Here is a 23,759-nt window from a genome sequence, read left to right as displayed (position 1 = left end):
CTTCCAAAAATGTACAACGTCCAAAAGACTACATAAACATAAACAGAACGTAAAAATTGCTTTCTATTCCTTAAAAATAATACATAGGCTACCCATGAGTCTTTACTCGATCATTTGATCATAATGGCAACATATGCACTTTAAGCTACATTTAGCTATCTGGTGCCAAAAGACGTTACCTGCCATAACCATACAATTTGAAATAATTGATCGTTTTGTAATTTCTCGGAACAAAAGCTCCTGGTCAGACACCACTGATGGTGGTTCAGATAATCTACCTTCAGAGGATGCCAACATGAACAGCCAAAAGCGCAAACGGGAGAAGACACGTAAATATTCCGAGAATTATCTGAAGTTTGCCTTCACCTATAAAGAGACCGATGGTGAAGAATTAGCAGTGTGCGTGGTTTGCTCTTCCGTGCTATCAAACGAAACTATGAAACCATCAAAGCTGCAACGACACTCAAAGACAACCCATGCTCACTTGAAAGAAAAAAACATTTAATATTTCCCGTTTAAAATCTTTTGAGGGCAAGCAGACCTTGATGAGACAATCAGCCAAAGTGTGCGAGCTAGCTTTAAAAGCCTCTTATCAAGTTGCATTACGTGTCGCTCAGACCAAACAGCCATACATAATTGCGGAAAGTTTAATATTGCCAACAGGTAGTGTGATATGTGCAAAACAATGTTTGGGAAGGATGAGTACGTAAAAAAAACTGAAAAGCATCCCAATGCCCGCCCTATTGATGAATTGGCAGCTGATGTGAGGGCACTACTAGTCGGAAAACTCCCGAAGGCAGATTATTTTGCACTACAATTAGATGAATGCACCGATGTGTCAAACGACGCTCAACTTTTAGCTTTTTTGTGATTTGTCGACCAAAATGAGATGCAGGAGGAATTTAGATTCTGTAAGCAGCTGCCTGGAGGTAAAAAAAGTTCAGAGATTTTCAAAGTGATCGACAATTTTTTCCGTGAACATGATATACCCTGGCCAAAATGTGTCGCGATGTGCACAGACGGTGCAAGAGCCATGTATGACTCACTGCATGCTTCATAGGGAGAATGTTGTTGCCAAAGACATGAATGATGAATTCTCGTCAGATCTCTCACTAGGTATGAGACATTTCATCCATACTTAAGCTTCTCAAGCTACTCAATTCTTTGTCCCTCCCTAATTGAATACAGAGTGACGGCTAACTGTAAGGGAGAAAAAATGTCAATAATAAACACAATAAATTGAAACGAGTTGTGTGTCACAGATGATTTGTAATTCTGTTCAAACATGTGTAGGGGAGTGTGTGTGTGTGTGACTGACACTTAGTTCCAAATAAATTATATGAATATCAGGCCCAAATTTAGGGCGGCGGGGGTGGGGGTCCCTGCTTAGTGTCTCTCTCAGCCATGGGCTGAAAAAGGTTGAAGACCCCTGATCTGGAGGATATCGCGGAGGTATTACTCCAAAAATCATCACTCACACTGACAGCTATAGCGCTTGTCCCCATACTCGCCATGGCTTTAGGCTTGACAGTTTCGGGAATTGTGTCGGACATAGCAACAGTAACTAAGGGGGCGGGGCCCTGGCAATCGGTCAATTGGTTGACTATAAAATTGTTTTATAAAAGCAATATAGTACTCGTGCGAGTGGGGTGTTGTTGCCTGCGCCACTTGGCCTCCGGCCGAACACCACCCGTGGGAATATCCCTTACCTACCCCACTCGCACTCGTACTATATTGCTTAAATGCCCCTACTCCATTCATACGGACTACTAACGGTCTATCTGAATATTAATGCCCCTTCATGTGGCAACAGTGAAGGTAATAGTAGGAGGGGTGATAGCAGAGGTATGCACCTTTGCTTGCTGAAGTTCATAATGTATGCTATTGTACTGTTCTATTATTCTGACCAGTGGGATTATATGAGATCCTTCTTGATATGAGTTTATTACATTATGTGTTCACAGCAGGTATTTGGCCAGGATGGGAGCATATCAAATGCATGAAATTACCAAAGCACATTTAAAAAAGAAATCAAACAGTTGCCATAATCCTGAACCTTTCCAAAACAACAAACACATACCGGCAAACAAAGTTTACAGCAAATCAAATAGTTATAATAAGTAAAAGATAAGGGTTCAAAATATAGGTTTTTTACTCAAATACAAAATCTTTACTACTAGACCACTGTAATTGTGGAAGTGACAAAGTAGATTTCTAAGTGAATGTTTAAACATTTAAACACAGGACAGGGACACCATGCAAAATATATGAAGCAAAGTACAATGAAAAATGTTAAAATCACTTGACATGGTATAGAAATACTAAATGTACATACTATATGTCCAAACATTTATCATGTGAGTTTGGCATAAACAAAACATTAAAAATATCTTTTGACAAAAATATCAAATTGCTAAACACATCATTTAAAGTAATTTGTTCCTGAAAAGCTATTTATAAACACACAATGTCATGAAATAATAATTGTAGAGCGATGTATTAAAAGGTTGTTATACCATTCACAAACAGAGCAGATACATCATGTCTACATCACATCATGTCACTTGTGTTGGCCACATTTACTGAAACATTCCCCCAAGCAAGTAAAAGCTGCGAAGGATCAAATTGAGCTCATCCATGTCAACTTTTCAATCTGCCCAAACACGTGTTTATCCCTTAAACTTTTGTCCAGCTTCCAAAAAATAAGATATAATCCTCAGAGGATCCTCACAATTGAATTAGCCAAGCCAGCCTTCTCCACAGGGCCCAGCTCACACAACCAAGCTCTCACGACTCACTGCTCCATTCTGCAAAAGACAACACAGAAGGCACAACAGTTTACAACAGTAAAGACAAGGGATGAGGTATATTTCGAAAAAGTATTGTTTCTTTCCAATATCTGCAGAATAATGTATATCAATATTTCATCTTAAAACTGAACTTAGACATTGAGATACAGATGCAAGACTAGATTTGGCAGGAAATGCATTTCTTGATGAGTCATACAGGTTCTGACTTGGCCACTCTTGATGAGTCATACAGGTTCTGACTTGGCCACTCTTGATGAGTCATACAGGTTCTGACTGGGCCACTCTTGATGAGTCATACAGGTTCTGACTTGGCCACTCTTGATGAGTCATACAGGTTCTGCCTTGGCCACTCAAGGACATTCATCTCCCTGTACAGACTGACCAATCCTAGCCATAAAGTCCTGCAAAGTTGCCCTTGCCCGTTTCAATTCAGTTCTATTTCTATAGTGCAAAAACAATACAATTGTCTGGAGGTGCATTCCAGAGCCCAGAACCTGAGCCCCTCCTCGAGCAAGCACAAAGGAGAATGACGAGAGTCGTCGAAGCAAAAGGTGGCTATTTAGAAGAATCAAATTTAATATAAAACATATTCTACTTTTTTGTTTACTACATAATATGTGGTCTTTCATAGTTTTGATGTCTTCAGTATTAATCTGCAATGTAGAAAATGACTAAGAAACCAACTCTGTTCCTTTTAGACAACAGAATCAACTCTAGTGTTGTTGACTGACCTTGCGCAAGTTGCTCTTCTTGGAAGATGCTGTGCTCTCTTGATCATAGGGCAGGGACGATGGGAAGTGCTCAGGGTAACCAGAAGGAGGGGATACAGGCAGTGGGGGGGGTCCATAATGGCCATTCATTGGTCTTTTCTCGCCGCTGTGGTCCAGACGGTCCTGGCTACCCAGTTTCTTCTTTGCCAGAGCCTCGCGCAGAAGCCGGTCATCATACTCATTGCCTCTGTCATTCCTATCCATAGCCATCAGGTCATCACGACTACGGCTACGACGTTGCTGGAAGCCGGCACCACGTCCCCTGTTTTGGCCATGACTGTCAGGGGAGTGGTTCCGTCGGTGGTAGTGACGGTCAGTTTCATGATCGTAGTCATCACGAGTGTCACGATTCCATCCATCATCCGAACTACAAATGGGGTATAAAAGGAATGAATGAAGATGACTGAATGAAGAAAGGACATAGCTATAAGCAAACTTGGAAAACAAGCATAAGTATGCCAATATGTTAATTATTTTGAGGTAGGTTGTTATAAACAACTCATTTTGGTATTATCTTTGGTTTCAAAGTCATTTCATTCATAAATTATGTCATGCCATTTGAAAAGGCAGTTGGACAATTTGTTTCTTTTACATTTTATTTATGTACGAACCATGGTGTTTTACTCAGTTTGTGATGGGGGGGGGGTGTAGATAGAATGTTCTAAGACGTCAAAACACTGGTCTTCCATTTGGTTACTATGACTACGTCAAGAAGGGGCATAATTAACAGGATGGCCAAACATGTAACATGTGAAAATGTGAATTACTGACACATCATCCTTTGGTTATGCATGTTGTATATGTTAAATTTGAGGCCAATATTTATGATACTAATGAAAACAACTGTATTTGCCTGTAGATGTCTAGTACGTTGTGTAGACTGCCTTTCTATGAAGTCTAAATGTATGTTTACTTTTCTATCAGAAGGGGACAGGGAGCTAATCAATTCTAGCTAATGTAACAGAAACTTACATTGTGTAGTAGACATAATGCACCACTCTAGAAATCAGACTGCTTAGGGTCTAGCAAATTCTGAGACAGGAAATCAGAAACTTCCTTGAAGACAACCTTTTCACGGATCTTTGACAAAAAAGGAAGAAGGGACACAGGTCTATAATTCTTCACATCAGAAGTTTTAAGTGACACGTTAAGCAAAGGAGTAACCCGGGTGTGATAGTTTCCCGAACTGAGTGAAGCATTGACTAGTGGTGATGACAGGTAAAACTGTAGGCGAGATCCAGTCCCCCCAGGATTTAGCGGGCCTTTTTTGTGATAGTTGCGGCCTAAAATGACTGATTTCGCGGGGGCTTTTCCAAAAAGTTGTGGTGAAAGTTGCAGTGTTTTTTAGGTGTTTGTTGCGATGAAATTGCAGGAGCAAGTGAAAGTTGCGATAAAAAGTTGCAAATTTCCCTCTTTGTTTATTAATTAGTTCTTTTTCAACAAATAACTCAATTATAATTACAAACATTCTTTAAAGAACAAAACCATTGAGAAATGGTCCTCTAAATAACCTTACCAACACGCCAAACAAAAGATTACCAGGACTACAAAAATGTAGCAAAATAGGCTGTTCTGCCCTCTGCTTATTTAGGTCAGAAAATGTATATTGCTTGTATTGTTATTATGGAAACGAACACAGTATAGGACTTTTACTTTGACATCATTTAAATGTTCGTCTCGTGGGAATGGCAACAGCTGTTAGACAGTTATCTAGAAAGATAGCTAGTTATGCTATGTTATGCTAAACACGTAGTGGGAACAGTACATAGGATTTACTTATCCACAACGAAGTGCACCTGTTGGTATTACAAAAAGACCACAAGTAAGATTGAATAAAATGTTATGAATATCTCAGCTTTCACAAAAAACGGAAAAAAAAAACCCAGCCTGTGTCACTGTGATCTGTTTCGTTGTCTAACGTCCTGCCTGTGTTTCTGCCGTTCTCATTATATGCTTATCAATCTGTTTTGCTATCCTTGTTGATTTATTTTATCTGTATAGGTGTTTATGTTGTTCAATTTCATATATTAATTTAAAGTCGTCCAATTTCAAGTAATCCATTCTTCTACACTAGCTGCTACCTTATCTTTAATCCGAAAGTAATGTTAAATCTCCATGGCAACAGCTCTCGTGGTTTTGGGGAATAATCGGATTTATTGCTTCCTTCATTATTCACAGCAAAATAAATAATGTTCATTACATTTCATAGATCTATTACCAGACTCTATGTAAAAAGGACCCCGCACACCTTGGAAAATTATAAAAAATTGAAGCCAGATCTATTTCTGAATCTTCAGAATCTTCAGTGCGGACATGGGCTGCGTTCAATTTCCATGTCTGGTGTAGCCTTTCTCATTGTTTACAACGGATTAGAACTCTGCTAGTGTCTGCACCGTGTCCGCAGGGCAGAATTTCCACCCTTGGTGTAGCGGAAGGGAGAAAGTTGTGGGAGACGACAATGATTTGTCAAATTTGCGGGAAAGTTGCGGTGATGTGTTAAAATTGCAACGTTGCGCTGAATTCGCGGGGAATCGTTGAATTTGCGTGAATTGGTGCGATCGCAACATGGCGAAATCCTGGAGGGTCTGGAGATGGACTGGAGAAGAGTGGTTAGAATGGGGTCCAGGGGACATGTCATAAGTTGACTCCATTTTAGAGACTTTTTCCCCATTGAGAGGGGAGAATGAATAAGGTTGCAAAGTCCTCAGCGGAGAGGGAGGCGACTGATGGTGGAGGTGGAGGGTTAAGGAGATTCTTGAAAGGAGAAAAAAGACGCACAGAGAATTTACTCACAAGGCATTTTTTCTCTCTTGTACTCCAGTCAGAAGACTCAACGGTGATGAGAGGAAGATAAGTAGGTATAAACCAAGTCAAACGTCCCCTGCCATGAAATTTACGTGCAGGGTATTGTAAAGCAAAAAACTGGTATGATGTTCTGACACTGAAAAACGTTATGCTCACCCATCATGGGTAAACTAAAAGACACATTATGAAAATCGGAAGCTAATGATGTGAAATTTAGAGCTTATTTCAGATACGTTATTATTAATGACATTCCAACATCCAAAATCATTTCATTTTGACGAAGCTTGGCTTCCCCATGGTTTCTGCTTGGAGTCACCACTGAATGGTATAATGATATGTTCTTTTAGGGATAATTTGGTTTCTTGACGAAGGCAAATGTTGACTTCGTTCTTTTGGCCGGTGAAACAATGCACTTACATCCCAGCAAATAATTTGACAAAAGCTTACATACCATTGTACTGCTTACACAATAGGATGTGGAGAGGGTCTTGCCGTACAGGCGACACATGACAAAAGCAGACATGACTGGACGAGACCAGATTTGGATTCGGTATAGGGTATGACTGGAGTACAAGAGGGAAAAAATGCCTTGTGAGTAGATTCTCTGTGCGTCTCCTGTATGTATGACCAGAGTTTTTCCCATTTCTGTTCTGTTTGAGAACATGGAGATTAAGCACAAATGTAACAGGATATATGCTAGAGATGAGAGACTGTCGGCCCATCAACATAGTTGAAGACGGTGGGCTGACTGAGGTGTTCCGAATTGCTTCAGGGGACAATTCTTACGATTTACCGTCGAGGGGCACCATTGTGTCTCGCATACATTCCTTGTATGACGGCGAGAGCACGAAAAAAATACCATTAAAACAACAGTGTCTAAAATACACGCTGTCTGAAGTGATTACTCGTTAATTTATAAGATTTAGACTTTAGAAGAAAAACAAACTTTTAATCGTGATTAATCTAGATTAATGAATTTCAAAATGATGAATTAGATAAAAAAAAATAATTATCTATTGACAGCCCTAATTTATTTATTAATTTTTCTCTGCCTTGTCATAGTCCTCTAGCTACTAATGCATGGGTGTTTGAATTCTATTGTTCAGTTATTAATTGCTGAAGCATGAAAACCAGTATGTTATGTTCAGTGATTCACTCAAATGAACGACATACAAAAGTCCATTGTGGCCGAGATGTCAGAACCACATCACTACCTACACCCAAGATAATGCCCATATATTCTCTACTTACCCCCTTCGACCACCTCTGGCTCCAGACTTATAGTTTTGTGGATAGTCATCATCATTGGAGTGCTGGTAAATCACATCTAGATTGTCCATGGAGCGGGCCCGGCCTCTAGCGCCGTGGTTCATGGGGGAATCATTGTGGCGCCTTGGACGCTGGTGCTGGGACACACTGCTGATGGTGCTCATTCGGTCATCCGGGTCGTCATACAAGGTGGGCAGCTGTGGTGGCCTCGAGTGCCCATGTGACCGGGGTTCAGACATCTCATGCAGGGAGGTCACCTCACTCATACCGTCCACTAAGCAAGGGAGAGCAGGACAGAGAATGAAAGCAGAAAAATAAGTGACAAAAAATGACGGCTGGAGACAAAAAGGACTACAATTGATAGCAATACCAGCATAGTTTACTTTTTGACTACATAATAATGTTAATATGCAATTCAAATCGGACGTGCAATTTATGGCAACTGTGATGCCTGATATGGATTAAACTTGGCCAAGGTTTCCCTAAGAGATTTAGGGCCTCATTTACTAACATTGCGACCGCAGCTTAATCTGCGCTTTTGCCAAACCGCATATACCGCACGGTATTTTTCCGTGGTATTTAGAACCTCGTCGTAATCAGCGCCTAACAACGCCCATTAGTGTTATTTAGCGCTCCGCTAAAATAGGGAAGAAAGAGCCTGCGTGTTCCTGCCACAATGGATGATGAATTAGAATTAGAGCTTTTGGTTCACGAGGTTACAGCAAACTAACCCGGGTAAATATAGAAACTCCGTTTAGCCCTTCCGTCCACACTAAAAGTTGTGATCACTTTGAATTCAAGACTGTCTTTTATTGGTGAGCTGATTTGGGGAAATTAATCTTTTCAGCGAACATTGAGTTTCTGGGTTGCTATGGTTACCCCCAGGGTGCCTGTGCAGTTTCATATTAACGAGTTTATGTTCACAAGTTCATATTCACACATATTAGTTAATCACACACAGGCAACTGCAAACTGTTAAGATGGTTCCCTAAACTAGAGATAGCTAGGATACTTAATAGCCAGGTTAACTGCTCCATAGCATCCCGTTAAATAGTCTTGTAGGAATACACAACACCCCTTACTTTAAAACGGCGTATTCCAGCACTGAAAACCATGCTTTTCAAAAACGCTGCCCTAGGCGGATACATTTGAAAACTGGAGTTGTAGCCTGGACAGGGGAAACTGAAGTTTTCAGACGTTTGGTTGCCATGGCACTGGGGGTAGCTTGCGCTAGAGAGGCAATAACGTCAAAATAAACATGGAAGGTGAAATGAATATGCTGCTCTGTCTCTACAATTTACTTACCGGTAGTTTAGTTAGCGTACTTCGAGTACAAGTACTTTTCCTGAATAGATACCCATTACTCCTACGCAGAAGGTGTGCACTGTACTCGGTGTGCTTGAAAATGAAGTGAAAATACGGTTTAAACCATACAATGAGCGGTGATTCTGGGTAACAGCTAGGTGGTGGGACAGTTTGTATATGCCTATATTAAATTATATATAAAAAATAACATAACAAAACAAATAATATTTCTGATGTTCGTATTTTTCTAATTTCTCGCAGGCACATAGTTTTCATTTAGCAGCATGCTAAAACACCTTGTTTCGTTACTAATACACAATTAGGCGCACTTTACGCATCTCTTTGCGACGAACACCCACTTTCCCTTATACCCTCCCAGCAGCGGTAATCTGCGCTTTTACTCAGGTGCGCCTCCTTTGGAAATACGGTTTTATGTCTTTACCCGCTAATTTACGCCTGAAATGGGCGCAATCCTGTTAGTAAATGAGGCCCTTAGTGTAAGACACCTTAATATTTAGGCAGGTAGTAGTATAGTAATGTTTGTGAGCTCCTTTGAGATTTCTTAAAATCTTCATACATGTAACCTTAACCAACCCAATCCCTAACCCCAACCGTAACCATAAATTGTAGTTAACAGAGTTTCAACAGATAGTTTGTTTATAATCTGAGCATCTGTAGATAGTCTACAGGGGACCATCCACATAAAGTGGGACAAAAAAACCTCTCTTATTTTTCAGTAAGTGCTTCTATACGTGTATATATATATATATATATATATTTCACAGATCAATTTATTATCTATATATCTGATACTGACATTAGGCAACCAAAGTTTTGTAATATTGAAAAAGAAGCACAGGAGGGACCCACAGCGGTTGTATTTGCCTGCTGCATCTCCAGGGTGGCCGGGCTCTAAATTGGTCAGCTCTCTCTCCATGTAATACAGAACACGTGTGGGATTCCCATCTGGATTGGCCTGAATGCGATAGCCACTGCGAGCTGAAATGGAAGTTGGGGTGTTTAGTCACTCTAGTGGAAGCGCCAGCAATGTCTTCAATCATTCAATAAACCATCTCAATTCTTGTCACTTTAGAGCATGGTATGGATTCGTAAATAATCAAGTTACTTCTGACTCATACTCTGACTGATTTCACATGGATATTTTTAGATGAAAAGAGCTCTCAAGATCCAGCAATTACACAAGAAATGTGTTACTTACTTTGGCCACCACCATCATTATCCTGCAGCAAAGGTACTTGAGAACCCTGCCCAACTGCAGAGAAGAAACAAGATAATATGAGTACACGAGGATAATGGTAATGAGAGTGAAATATTAAAGAGCTTGAAAGTGCAATGCACAGAAGGCGAGCGTTCTGATTGGCTATTGCGTGGTCATGCTTTCGGTGTGTGGCCCGCTCAGGGGCCCCAGTAGGCGATCCAGAATGGCGTATTGCCCTACGACGAAAAGATTTCATGAGAAGACTTGAGAGCTCAACAAAACTACATATTTTCTATTTACAATTACCATTTCTCTTCGTTTACAAAATGAGCGAAAGCGAACACTCTGATAGTGAGTTTTACTATCCAGATGAACAAGAAATATTTACAACTGGAGGTGGAAATGACGAAAATGAAAACAACAACAGCAACGACAGCCAGGAGGAAATTGAGAACTTTCTAAAGGGGCAGAAAACTGCGGCTTGATATTTCCCGGCTTGACCTCACTCTCGGTTAGTAAGTAGTTAATGTCATAGGAAGCCCATGACCAAATATGACACTGTCCTTTTGGGCTCTTGTTGTGCTGGCCTTACGGTGGGTGTCCACGGCACGCGTTATCGTGCTGCTCTCATTGGGATAGAATGGAAGCGATTTGCTGCCTGCTGAGGAAAACATCGTCTTTGGTTGAAATTTCAACTGAAAATTGGGCATTCTTTAACTTTATGCAAATGAGAGCGATTTGCTGCCTGCTGAGAGCCAATCAGTTCGGCGTGTGTGTGATTTGGAAGCCAACGTAGCTCATAGGGGCGGGAGTAATCAAAAATATCAAAACAAGATGGCGGAGTCTCTGGACTCTGTTACTGGGAAATATTTTATGTGAATAAAGGTTATCTACACGACTTTCTATATGTGTAATCGACTCGGTTTTGTTGTTTATATGCTACACGAATGCTGTGAGGTCAAACAGAATATTGTAGGTCTTAACTGATAGCTAGCTAGCTAGCTGCTAAATAAGTTACATTTAACGTTTTCATGATTTAACTGGCTGATATATATATATATGAATTAGATAGAATAAATTAACAAATTATAAATTAAATGAATCAGCCCATGACTGACTGCCGCAACATCTATCATTATTTTTTTGTGAGTTTACAAGCTAATGTGCTACAATAGCGCAGCACTGCACCTGAACTTGCTACTTGAACTTTGCTACAGCCAGTGATTTTTCTGACCACGCCCCCCAGGCGACTTTACGGCTAGCGATTTTAACGCATGTAATTTGTGCCGTGGACACCCACCGATACGTATTTGCTTGACAACGAACACTTTCAGAGCTAAGATGATGATGATCATAGACTGCCGGTACGGCGCAAAATACAACCATCCAGTTAAGAGTTGAAAGGATAGGACTATAACGTCACATTTTAACAAGAGTGATGAGAGTTTCTGAAAGTGTCTCAAGAGTAGTGAGATGTTGGGCATTATTAGCCATATTAATTAATTAACTAACTAATTAATTAATCAATCTCAGTTTTAAATGTTTTTTAACCTTAGTTTGAAAGGGGTTAGCAGAAGGGGTTGGAGTGAAGGAAGAGTATTTTATTGAGAAGACTCATCATCGTCTCATCATCATTGAAATCCATGTCTGCAAATGTTGACTTTGATTGTTGGTGGTACAGTTCAAAAAGATCTGTTCCTTCAAGACCAAAACTTTACTACCATGTTATTAACGCAATTTAAATCCTATTAATATATCTTAGGAGTATTATTTTGACTGACATATCATTTGGGAAAAGATCATGTGAAAGCACATAGATTTGGACATACCTGAGCTGGCATGGTCGTAGTCTCTGTAGTTGGTTGCTGGGTGCATGGGGGGCATGGGAAGCATTGGGATGGCAGGGGAGGCTCCTCCAAGTCCATGGATAGGCTGGGCATACATGCTGGGCGCATACAGAGTTGGTGCGTAATGACTAGGGACACCTGATTTGATGGCTTTTCCTGCTTCGTACACTAAACAGAGAGTGAGAGAGAGAGAAAAACAACTTAGTTTCAGACAAGGATTATTCATAACTGCTGACAACATATTTCCCAAAAGGTATTTGGGAAAGTCCAAGAGATACAAAACAATTTTGTATAAAATTTTGTGAAAAATATTTGCCAGTTGAAGGGGTACTCACATGCCCTGGGGCAACAACAGCGCTCCGGACAGCAGGGGCAGCTCACATAGCAACAGCAGGAGTGCGGGCAACACTGGCACCAGCAGATGCCAATCAGGAGCAGTAACAACAGGAAGCCTATCACCACCAGAGCGACCAGGAGCTTATCTGGAATAACAGAGAATGGAAGAGTTCAGTCAAATACAAACAACATGATTTAATATTCGTACTCCTGCAAAAATATTAATATACATGTCTAATATGGAAAATTCATAATGGTGAAAAAAAAAATGGTCTTCCTTTATACTCTTTTTAAAGTACTATAAGATTCAATCAACAGAAACGTATCTACGGAAATCTCAGTTTGTTCACCTGCTTAAAAACTGGAGGAGAGTTGGTAGTCTGCAGCAGTGAATGGTTTTTTTTAGGAGTAGAGAATTCAGATCTTGAAACCAGTGATATTTAAGCTATGGGCTACTCCAATAAGTGCTCCTGATGGGGTGTAGCTTTCAGAAAGGCAAACATACCATCTTTTAATCAATGCCAGCTTTCTTTTTTTATTTGTTTTTAGATAGAAGATAGAGGCCTGCCTGCTAGATGTGAAAGCTTGAATGACTAACAACGTCCTGCTCCTTAACGCAGATAAAACTGAGGTTGTGCTTGTAGGCCCTAAACAGTTGAGAATGACCTTATCTAGCCATCTACCCACACTAAATGGCATCTCATTAACATTCAACACTAGTCAAAATACCTCCTACTTCACTCACAAATAAAACAGATCTAAAATACATATTTTTTTTTTCATTTACGCAATATTGCCAGAATCAGAAAAATCCTATCCCTCCAAGAGGCAGAAAAACTAAGTCACAGGCACATTTCAACAGGTTTCGCTAAGTTTAGCCGCTAGCAAGACATCTCGTTAGCGATGTTAGCAAGCTTGTTATAACACGCTTGGACATTGATGCTAGTACTAAGTGCTCTCGCGTCGGCTTCTTTGTAATGTTGTTGTGGTAGCTATGTTGGCTAGCTTCCCAACAACTTTCCCAACACAGTCAAACTTCGGCCGTGTACAGCATACAGTGCAAGTTGCGTCTGTTGTTAGCCGGTTGTGCGTCGCTATTGCATGCTGCCACCCCTACTATGCTTGTATAACTACACCAAGCCAGCCATCATAACTCTAAACTAAACATAACTCATCACAACTAAACACATATAACTACAGACAGACTGTTGTACTGTAAAGGAGGGCTGTTATGGATCCTGGGTACTGCATGCATGCGGCACATGTTGCAGCTATCGCCAGCCAGTTGGGCACTGTTGTGTATCCTGCCACCCTTGCCATCCTAACTCAAATTCACATGCACCATGTCAGCAAACCACCACTAAACATAATACAAACTCCCATACACCATGCCGGGCAGCCTCTCCCTCTCCTTCTTTATCAGATCGTGCTAATGCAGATAATGATAAAGTGGCCAGATCACTTACAGTGAATTGTTTACCTAAATGTCTCTCTTTATTTGTTAATCAAATCGATGTTTACCAACCAAATTGTCTCTCTCTTAAAGCATGACCTTATCTCGCAAATGGTGATGGCTGTGGAAACGTAGTTCTTCATCACCATATCCATAAAGTACATGTATACTACTCTACCAACTCACCGTCTCTTTCTTCCCATAGACTGTCTTCGTTGTGGGATGCTGTTGTAGTCTCTCAAATCTCTCCATCTGAACCCTCAGCCTACACCTACTCACCCCCACCGCACTGTCATGCTCTTATTCCACCCCACACTCTGTGTTAGCATTTTCCTCAACATAGTTTTCTGTTCCATTACTCTACTTGTCCTTGAAATAGCAACCTTACCAGCACATTGTATACCCAGTAAAATGTTCTACAATACTTGAATGCTCTCTCCCCACCTTATCCTCCATCAATTGCAGCATGTATACACCATGTTATGTATGTATTGTGTTGTACCACATGTATGCTAGCATGCTCATCCTGATATGTGTATGGGTTAGGCTTCTGGTTCTATGATCTTGGTCTTCTGATATCAGTTCTGTTCAAGCGGAGGCTATCAAACACTATATAGAGCAGCGGCAGTCAGAACATGCTACTAGTTACCCTAAAGTATAATCTCAGCATACTACCCCCAACACTAGTCATCAATAAACTACAATTTGCCACAGAAGCACAGGTACAAGTGAAGCATGTTGGTATGGCGGTTTCAGTGCAATTAACAGGGCAGATAATAGCATATTGCAGTGACTTTGTCTGCTGGACTCTGAAGAATTACATAACTTTTGCACAATTTTTCCCAGAAACATTGGCTGGTGTATCATCCCTGTCTTTTCCTCCTAAGGACAATACCTACTGAATTTCAGTGACTTCCACCAGTTGCCATCATCAATGCATATCAATTGCACCACCAGCGCAACTGAAAGCATCATTACGTATGACTCACCACGGCAAAACCTGGTCATTTGCCAAGCCCACTCGATTAGGCTTTATAAAACACATTTATGCCGAAAATCTTAAAATCGTCTAGGTAGTGCATGTACAGGCTTCAACGGCCTGTATCTCAAAACTACTATGTGTTGCTACTTATGCCGGGGTTTGCAGTGGCGCCGGGTCACATCTGATCCATGTGTTCACCACTGACCTACACACACAAAGCAGAAATAGCAACTGGTCCACACAGTTACGTGTACCTTCCATGACCAGTAAGTCAATGCCAGGCAGCCAGTCTGTAGTATTTGCCTTTCTCTCTGTGAAGGAAAGATAAAGTGCTGTTTACTGAACATTGTTCTGTTCACTCATTTCTTTAACCTACAAGTTGACCTGCCCACTAATCTTAGCTCTTATACGAGTTTCTCTTCAGTTGTACCCACAAACCTTAAAACAAGCCACCAAAGTCCTTCAAAGAAAAAGCAAAGTACAATAGTACACCCTTGTGTGTGAATTAATAATAACACTAAGTACAAAACAATATGTTTGAACATTATTTGGAAACAACAATAGGAAACAAGGTACTGAATCCATTCGTTATTGTGCTATAATAAAGCCTATAACACCAGCAGACAGTCTGATGTGTATGAATCCATTCATTATTGTGCTATAATAAAGCCTATAACACCAGCAGACAGTCTGATGTGTATGAATCCATTCGTTATTGTGCAGTAATAAAGCCCTTAACACCAGCAGACAGTCTGATGTGTATGAATCCATTCATTATTGTGCTATAATAAAGCCCTTAACACCAGCAGACAGTCTGATGTGTATGAATCCATTCATTATTGTGCTATAATAAAGCCTTTAACACCAGCAGACAGTCTGATGTGTATGAAAACTGTCCTAAGTATGTTTGTAGTATTTCAACAATTCAGCAAATCCAGGAATACTGACCAAGCACAATGAGTTCCGTATAGCACTCTCCATTTCCTGTTAGATCCTGGTCAGAAGCCACGGTGCACAGGTAAACACCGCTGTCTCCCCAGGCAGTCTGGGCAATATTTAGGTCAGCATCTTGTGAGAAAAGAGGGATTAGTGAACATTAGTACACTGTAAAAGGTAAAAAAACATTAATATACCTTACTTATTTCAGACTATCCAAGTGATTTAACTCATGTAAATTTGGTGATGTAGTCTTTTTGTATGAGGGAATTCTAAAACTACTAAAACTCAAATTCAAACTCCACTCAACACTTGCATGGCACTAAATACACTTCCCTGGTGGAGCTGGTATAGAGACAGGAGAAGCAGACACGTTGGTTGAGTTTTTCAAATACTGGACTCAATTAACGGAATTGGAAGCAGAATTTCTGACCAGAGTCTTTAAGTAAGTTATTCGACTTAAATGCTCATTCATATTTGTTAGCTATGCGTTTATGCAACTGCATTTTAGCAGGCCACGGTAATTAAGTTTAGTTTGTTTGTCTCTGGGAGCCCCACATGCTTACCAAATGTCATACAATGTAAACGTACTAATTACTTGTTATTAAAAACAGCTATAAACGTCAGAAATCATGATATGCAGTTGTACTTAAACAATAATTAAAAAACAATATTTTCAAACCAACTTACAAAACATACTGATATGGGCAGCAAAGGGTTTTGTAAAAGCATACTCAATAAAATGCACTCACTATTTATGATGCTGATCTTACGGCCCTGATATTCGGCTGCGAGTGTGACGGAGATCCGTTTGGAGGCCACGATGCGCACCGTCCGCTGGTTGTCAGGACACTCGGTCACGGGATCATAGTTCGGATTGCTTTGAGCCAGAGCATTGTCCGAACTGCTGGGGGACAGAGCCATCTCGATCGGGTCCCGGCAGAAAGATTTGTACTTCCACGTGATCAGGGGGGGGTTCGTGTCCGAGGTCTGATATTGACACTGAAGTGTAACAGGCTGGAACAGCATGACCACATGTCTCTTCACTGGGCATTGGACATTAATAGCGATGGTATAGCTATTGAAGAAGACTGCAAAGAAAAAAAAATGTAAAATAAACAGTGATGAGAGTCTAAAACCAGTGACAAATACTAATTATGCTCGTTTACACTGGTGTGATACCTTAAATGACAAGTTACTGCAATGGACTTCAGGCTTTGTCCATTAATAATACATCGTATACACCGTGATTAATACACATACAGGCTAAAAATGAACATATGCCCCGAATCTATGTAGTTCATTTAGATGCTCTGCCGATTTGCCATAATATTTGCCACCAGCACCACATGGTTTATGCTCCTCCAGTACTTTTAACATTTACAATACAATATTATAGCACATAGTAATCAAGAACACAAAATGATGTTCTAATTTATATATGTGTAAGATAATTTGATGCAAAGTGAAATACAATACAGTCTATGTACATACTGTATATTTGACATGGGTATCAGAAGTATGGTTCTCTACGATTAGCGCCTTGGCCTAACCTTTAATCTGCAGGACCACAAAATACCAACTCGAGCTCAATCAAAGCTACTCTGAAATGTTAAAAAGTGTAAACATGTATGAAAATGGTTGAGGAAATATAGATGTTTTTAATGTTGCTCAATCTCAGTCCACCTTAAAAAGTAGATAAGCAAAATGGCTTTTTACTGTACAAACACTGAAACATATGTTTTAGAAAATGTCACTGATGTGACTAGGGTTAGTAGTATTTGGTGAAAATGTGGGATGGGTCAATTGATCAGGATTGCAAACACTAGGGGTTTTAATTTGTCTTAATTTGCTAAACTTATTAACCACACAAAACATTGGATGATACATTTTTCAATTTAACCTCAAAGTTTAAATGTTTTGTGGGCTTAAAGAATACATATAGCCTAGCCTATATGCCTTCCTTAATTATTTGCACATTTCATTTCAGTGGGTACACCTGACTTCAGACTTTTAAATCCTGTCACTGTTTGTAGTGTTACCCTCTTCACCAATAAATCCTTACTTTGTTCTAACGCCACGCTAGACATGTGTAAACTATTTATATTCTATTTTGTCCCTGTTGGTGCTATTCAAATTCGTCTACTTCATTGCTCAATGAGGAAGCCAGAAGCCGAATGGCCACACCTTTGGAATGGCAGGTTGGGGAAGACAAAACATGGGCAATGTGCTGTCGTGACATGTTATGATCCTCCAACGGAAAGTTAGTGTTTACAAGTCAATGTAGACATTTACAAGTAAAAATTACGCTCATCTTCGCTATAATTCGACGACAACTAAGATTTAGGTGACGGAGATTAGATATGTAACACTTTCATTTTGAAAGTAGGCTAACGTTCATTATTACCTAAATTATGTGACATATCGCATTTTTAAAACCATACCTACTCAAAACGACAAACTATTTAGACGGACAAAATGATTTCGCCAAGTCATAGGTTTCCTTGATTAGGCCCATAGAGCAGTCTTACAATATCAATCTAAACAAAAAAAGACACTAAAGACGTAGGCTATCTTACCTGAGAAAATAAGGAACGCTGTAGGCCTAATTTTACAGTACATTTTAGGCCACTGTCGAGATGTGAAATCGAAGATAAATCAAGCACAATCCAAGTTTGAAGACAGAACATTTGTTTTAGCCTTTCCTAGTTTCACTTCTTCTTCTTCTTCTTCTTCTTCTGTAGAGTTTTATGCGGTTTACAAGCTACGTGTCCCTAGTTTCACTCAAGTCATTCCTCCATTTTGACTTATCGGAAAGCGTTACAATGAGTCAACAGGTGAGACCTCGGACTCTCTGAAGGCAGAATGCGGGTGGGTTAACAAACGGGCTGGCCGTTTTTTACGTGAACTTTCATTCACTCACACTTGACTTCTCTGATTCCTTTAAACTGACCATCTTACAATAACATTTCTGATATAAAAAAAAAGTTTAGCAATAATTTTTTTGATGAGTTAAACTACTGAATATTTCCCCTAGATACTACGCCCAGGTCCCCCTCAGGTAGCAAGAATTCCACATGGTATGATCCACTCTAACACAAGGGCAGTAACCTAATGGTTAAGTCTAGTTGTATGCACAGGCTTTAAGATAAACTATTTAGTAGGTTACCCTTAGTTTAGGCCATAATGGAAAACACATTGACTTGAAATATGGGGTAGACTAAAAATACTACTACTAAATACTAAAATTGGACAGTTCAGACGATTTTTCAGGAACAACACATTTTCGAAAAATATAAACTTCAATTTTTTTAAGAAATGCAAGCGGACACACAATGCATCAACTTTAAATATGGTGACCAGATACAAGCAGACCAAATGTGGGACGAGTAGCCTAGTGTTTGTGTGGGACATGTCAACACCACCAAGAGGTAATGTAAAACTAAGATATAATGTCTACAACTAAATGAGGACCTTTGTATTCTGCCTTTCGGCTCATAACACTTATACTTTGTCCTCTAGTTGATTCAACAGCATACCAGTTAGGTTATAAAATATACAGACTACAGCATTTGCTGCATGAAATATAGCCTACAAAAATATAGCTTTTACAGGGTCGGCAGCTCTCACAGGTATATGTTATGTCTCATGCATGAAAAGAAAACATGCTTCAGACTTCATGCTTCTAATGCCAAAATGAGTGGTCAATCTCACAGATCCTCACGCTAAAACAGTCTTGAAAGTTGGCAAGCCTGCTCTTACCTTATCTGCAAAGTTGGTGTAAGTTTGATTTTTGTGACGTAGGAGTTCACCGGCCCCATGCACGTCTGCACGGTTTGATGGACGGCCGTCACAGCCTCTCTTCTCAGCAACAGGATATAAGCCAGGCTATTAGAAATCCTTGGCTGTGTTGCATTTGTATGAGCCAGCGTGCTGATTTTGATGTACTGCTTTTAAGCCTCAACAGCATAAATGACTTACAGTATGTGCCAGGTAGGTACAAGAATGGATCCATGTGTTCTTATTTCTGACAATTAAAAACTATGCAGGACATTTATCGCAATATCTAGGATGGACAGAGGGTCAACATGCTGTGCAGTGACACCTGGTCACCCTAACTGTGACCTCATCTTCTATGTGACCTCATAAGCAGATGTATCAGGTTAATAGCTTATGACATGAAGAGCATGTCATTAATACATCCCTAATTGTTCTCTCCCTCTGGATATAGAGGTGGGGTGGTCATCACGGTCTGAAATCTTGATGTGAAGTTTCATGGTTCGAAACTGACTGAAAATCATGTTGATTTCTGCCCACCCTGTGACCTCAGACATGGACCCATATTCATTCAAAGGACATGACAGGACCACAGTGAACTTCTCCCAGGTCTCTATGGGTGCATGCTTTATTGAAGTCGCTGACGCACTACATTTTTGGTGCAAATAGATTATGTGCACATCCAAAGTTAAGATATGGTTCAGATTATCAGACATGGTAAGATTTATCATGCTAAAGAAATGTATGTAGCCTTTTTTACTAATGTTACAAGTGCATGTGTTGCCCTGCGGTATCATGGTATACTGGGGTATTTAGAAATCCGGAAAGTATGATTTTCAATACTGTCCTATTAAATTATATTAAGGGGTTATTCATTTGAAAACAAGCTCCCTGACAATTAGCTTGCCTTTAGCCAAGTCTAGTCACGCCTTAAAAAATACACTGAAAAATGTGATACAAGGCATGATTAAGGTATTTTCCCCATCATAATTCAAGGGATTATTAATGAGTTGCATGTTTGAAGTACAAGTTTTTTGTTTTGTTTTCAAGGCCCAACTCAAAAGGTCTGTGTTGACAATGCATAGCCTATTTAGTGTGAACCCTTTTTGGATACATATACAAGAAGAGTGAGATCAAGAATAATTTGAAAATGGTGTTTTTGCGGACTTTAACGTAGTTATCTACTTAGTTTTAGACTAAATCTCCTTACTGCTGTTTTAAAAAGAGCAAGATTTTGTGTGTTTTGCTTATGGAATGAAGTCAAAAATGTATTATTTTGTTTGTATTTATTTAATGAAATGTAACCATATTCTGATTTGATTATGCTTTTCTTTTCTACCTTGTATATATTAAATGTTGTTAATTGAATACACTGAGTACGTGAACTGTTCTGCCCCTTTAAGAGAATTAGTTTAGTACGTTGGAAACCCTGTTTAGTCCTGAGTCTTGTAAGATAAATTTGAATTATCAAATGTTTCTAATCATATCACATTTAACCAAATGTATCAATGAAGTATAATCACAAGAAAAGGGCAGTCTGCCAACAAGTCAGAAAAACAGCAAGTAACATCTGCAGGGGAAATGTAAAGAGTCAGACAGGAGAAAGCAAGTTAAAACAAAGGCCCGGAAGAGGAGAGAAGCATATAAATCTTAGGTGGTCAAGGCTGGGGCACAGACAAAAATGTCCAGACATACATGTCAGCAGATTAAAAGCAGAAGTTAATCATGTGTTATAACAAAGTGCCGAGTGGAAGACAGTGTATGTGGGAGGTGCAGGGGGCCAGAAGTGACATCACAGAATTAGGCCTTAAAAGTGGGAGCATCCTCTGTTTAGACTCTAGAATTCGCATTCTCCGGCTTGCTTGACTGTACTTGACTGTCTGTTGGGCAAGTTGTATTGTGTCGTTACCTACCAGTAAAACTCAACCTTGTTACAACAAATTGCTTCGTATGGTGGTTCCTCTCCGAAACAACACGCAGAGTATTTTTTCCATAACAATCTGCAGTTGCTGAACTGAAGACAGTAGGCTAGTATCCAGCGAATAGGATGACTGCATGTTGACTGTCTGGTGTGTATTGATCTGTACAGGTATGTTCAATTCAGTGTATGTTAATTGTCATGTATTGTTTTCTCTATTGTTGTTCGAATGTGTGAAGTGGTAATGCTATATTTTATGTGCTTCACATGAAGTTAAAAAATAAGATAGTCTTGAGTCTGCAGTTGCTGAACTGAAGACAGTAGGCTAGTATCCAGCCAATAGGATGACGGCATGCTGACTGTCTCGTGTGTAACGTGAATAAATACGCAAAACATCAGTTCGTGGCCGTTTCTTGTTCAGCATTTCAGACAACTAGAACACAACGCAGAAGGACCCGTTACACTTATACAAACAATTAAAACAAGAGCAAGAGCAAGAGCTGTGAACTGCTGAGATAAGAATGCATTCACTTTGTGTTCAACACAGAGTCACTATGTATAGGTTAGTTAAAGTAGACAAAAACACACAAATCACTTAAGTGATTATATACATACTTTGATCACTGCATATTATACATTCAGGAATTTTGTATAGTATGTATTAAAGTACCGAGTTCTGAGGGTGTATTAAAGCTACAGAAGAACAAACCAATAAAATACCCCTAGTCAGCAAGAGGAGAGTTGGAAGATGACTTTTGGCATGGCTTCAACTGCAACAGAGGGCATGAACACGGATACGGCCAGTTCAGGGAATAAGGGGAAAGTTCTTTAGGTTTGTATATGTGGATAGAGGAAGGAAGACTTGAGGATCCACCAGAGAGTCTTGATTCACTCCAGAGAAATTGGGAAGTTTGAGAGTTGAAAGAAAAGACCTAGAGGGGTATCTTCAACAGCTACATACATGTGGACAATCAGAGGCATGTGGATCCCATGTTACAAGCAGACAGTCCTCCAATCAGAGGCATGTGGATCTCATGTTACAAGCAGAGGGTGTGCATTGTACAAGGGCTGCATGGTGGTCTGGTCCCAATGGAGTACTTAATCGTGTCTATAAAGGAGCACCTAACATTTTGAATACCTATTAATAGCTAAAACAACTATTGGAAAGTGTCAATTATAGGTTTGTTTGTTATATGTAAAGATCAGAAATAGCTCTTCCAAATGATGTGTGACCCATTAAGAACTATACATTCATGTTTTCCACAACTTGTCATTGAACAGTGTTGAACAAAACAAACTTCCTCTCCTCTTATATAAGTATAAGTATTAAAAAAAAATTACTTTTGGTCATAAAAAGAATGTAATGTATGCTTAAGTATCAATCTTTCAAGTTACAGAGGGGTGTGAACTTTCACATGTGCCATCAATAGGTTACAGCCCGAAAATATATAAAATGTCGTTTGAGTCCACCAAATATATAATTTAACAATCAGAACTCAGTTTGTTACAATTTTTCAATTAGAAATGGGAACTAAAAAATAACGACACTTTTGCATTTAAACACTTACCTCAGCTAGTTTTGCTGGCTAGCAACCAGGCTGTCATTTCTGACATGTACCGATAGCTGAACGAATTGTTGTACACCCTTTGGTAGTTAGTGGACATACACTTTAGACATGTTTGGAAAACTTGAAAGTGCCTAAAAATCTTCTTGGAGGTAACACTGTTCTCTGTAAATGTAATCTGCACCAACATGCACAAGAATGCGTTTAATAGTTTTGTTTTGAAAATGTCTGAAAGTCTGTTCTTTCTGGTCATAGATATAGACATTGGAAGGCAACATGTCATCATCCCTTCTCCATCTACATATCTGACAGCAGAGTCATCAAGAATAAGGTTTGTATGTTGAATACCGTAGGTCTTAAGAGCCACTTCCTGTTTGTACCTACTTTTCTGGTGTCAGATCATCCACCAAATGTTTTCACAGTGTGCCTGTATGCCTCTGTCTAACCATTAGACCAGCAGGTGTTGGGCAAAGCTGAAATGGGTGGATCGGTGATGATCTGGGGGGTGCTTCAGCAATAAATACTCTCATTTATTTGAAATTCGGGAGAAATGTCAGTAGTTCATAAAATAAAACATTTTTCATTTTACTCAAACAATTACCTTTAAATAGCCCACTTAAAAAGAAATACCCATTGCACTTTGTTGTTTAGACGTTTCAAATTTCCTCACAGATGCAGTGTCGACAAATGCTGCAAGGTTCTCTCTCCTACTTGAGCGGGTTTGCGGCCTTCTTAGCCTAACACCTCAGGCCTAAATGTCCGAAACT

General features: G+C 39.7%; 1 protein-coding gene across 2 annotated transcripts; it reads right to left on the bottom strand.

Moving 5' to 3' along the window:
• Positions 1-1,920: 1,920 nt before the first annotated feature.
• On the bottom strand, positions 1,921-18,580 carry lsr (lipolysis stimulated lipoprotein receptor). 2 transcript variants are annotated; one of them, XM_031576825.2, is made up of 11 exons: positions 18,312-18,580; positions 16,485-16,823; positions 15,745-15,864; positions 15,051-15,107; positions 12,361-12,507; positions 12,008-12,193; positions 10,179-10,232; positions 9,830-9,958; positions 7,637-7,928; positions 3,542-3,947; positions 1,921-2,807 (listed from the first exon to the last, which is right to left on the bottom strand). In XM_031576825.2, the coding sequence occupies exons 1-11, from the start codon at positions 18,352-18,354 to the stop codon at positions 2,772-2,774; spliced, it is 1,809 nt and encodes a 602-aa protein (XP_031432685.1). In that variant the 5' UTR covers positions 18,355-18,580; the 3' UTR covers positions 1,921-2,771. The 2 variants fall into 2 exon arrangements, with proteins under 2 accessions (XP_031432685.1, XP_012684170.2); XM_012828716.3 differs by lacking the exon at positions 15,051-15,107 and having other exon boundaries at positions 18,312-18,578.
• Between the last annotated feature and the right edge of the window lie 5,179 nt (positions 18,581-23,759).

Source organism: Clupea harengus, chromosome 11 (assembly GCF_900700415.2).
Source record: "Clupea harengus chromosome 11, Ch_v2.0.2, whole genome shotgun sequence".
Lineage (NCBI taxonomy): Eukaryota > Metazoa > Chordata > Actinopteri > Clupeiformes > Clupeidae > Clupea > Clupea harengus.
This window is presented reverse-complemented; position numbering and strand designations above follow the sequence as displayed.

Bases quoted from the DNA above. Each gene is read 5' to 3' on its own strand.
- lsr (XM_031576825.2), bottom strand. From the start codon at position 18,354: ATGTACTGTAAAATTAGGCCTACAGCGTTCCTTATTTTCTCAG. The intron at 12,508-15,050 runs GTACACGTAACT...CTGTTATTCCAG, and splicing joins TGACTTACTGGTCATGGAAG to ATAAGCTCCTGGTCGCTCTG. The intron at 10,233-12,007 runs GTATGTCCAAAT...TCTTCTCTGCAG, and splicing joins CTACGACCATGCCAGCTCAG to TTGGGCAGGGTTCTCAAGTA.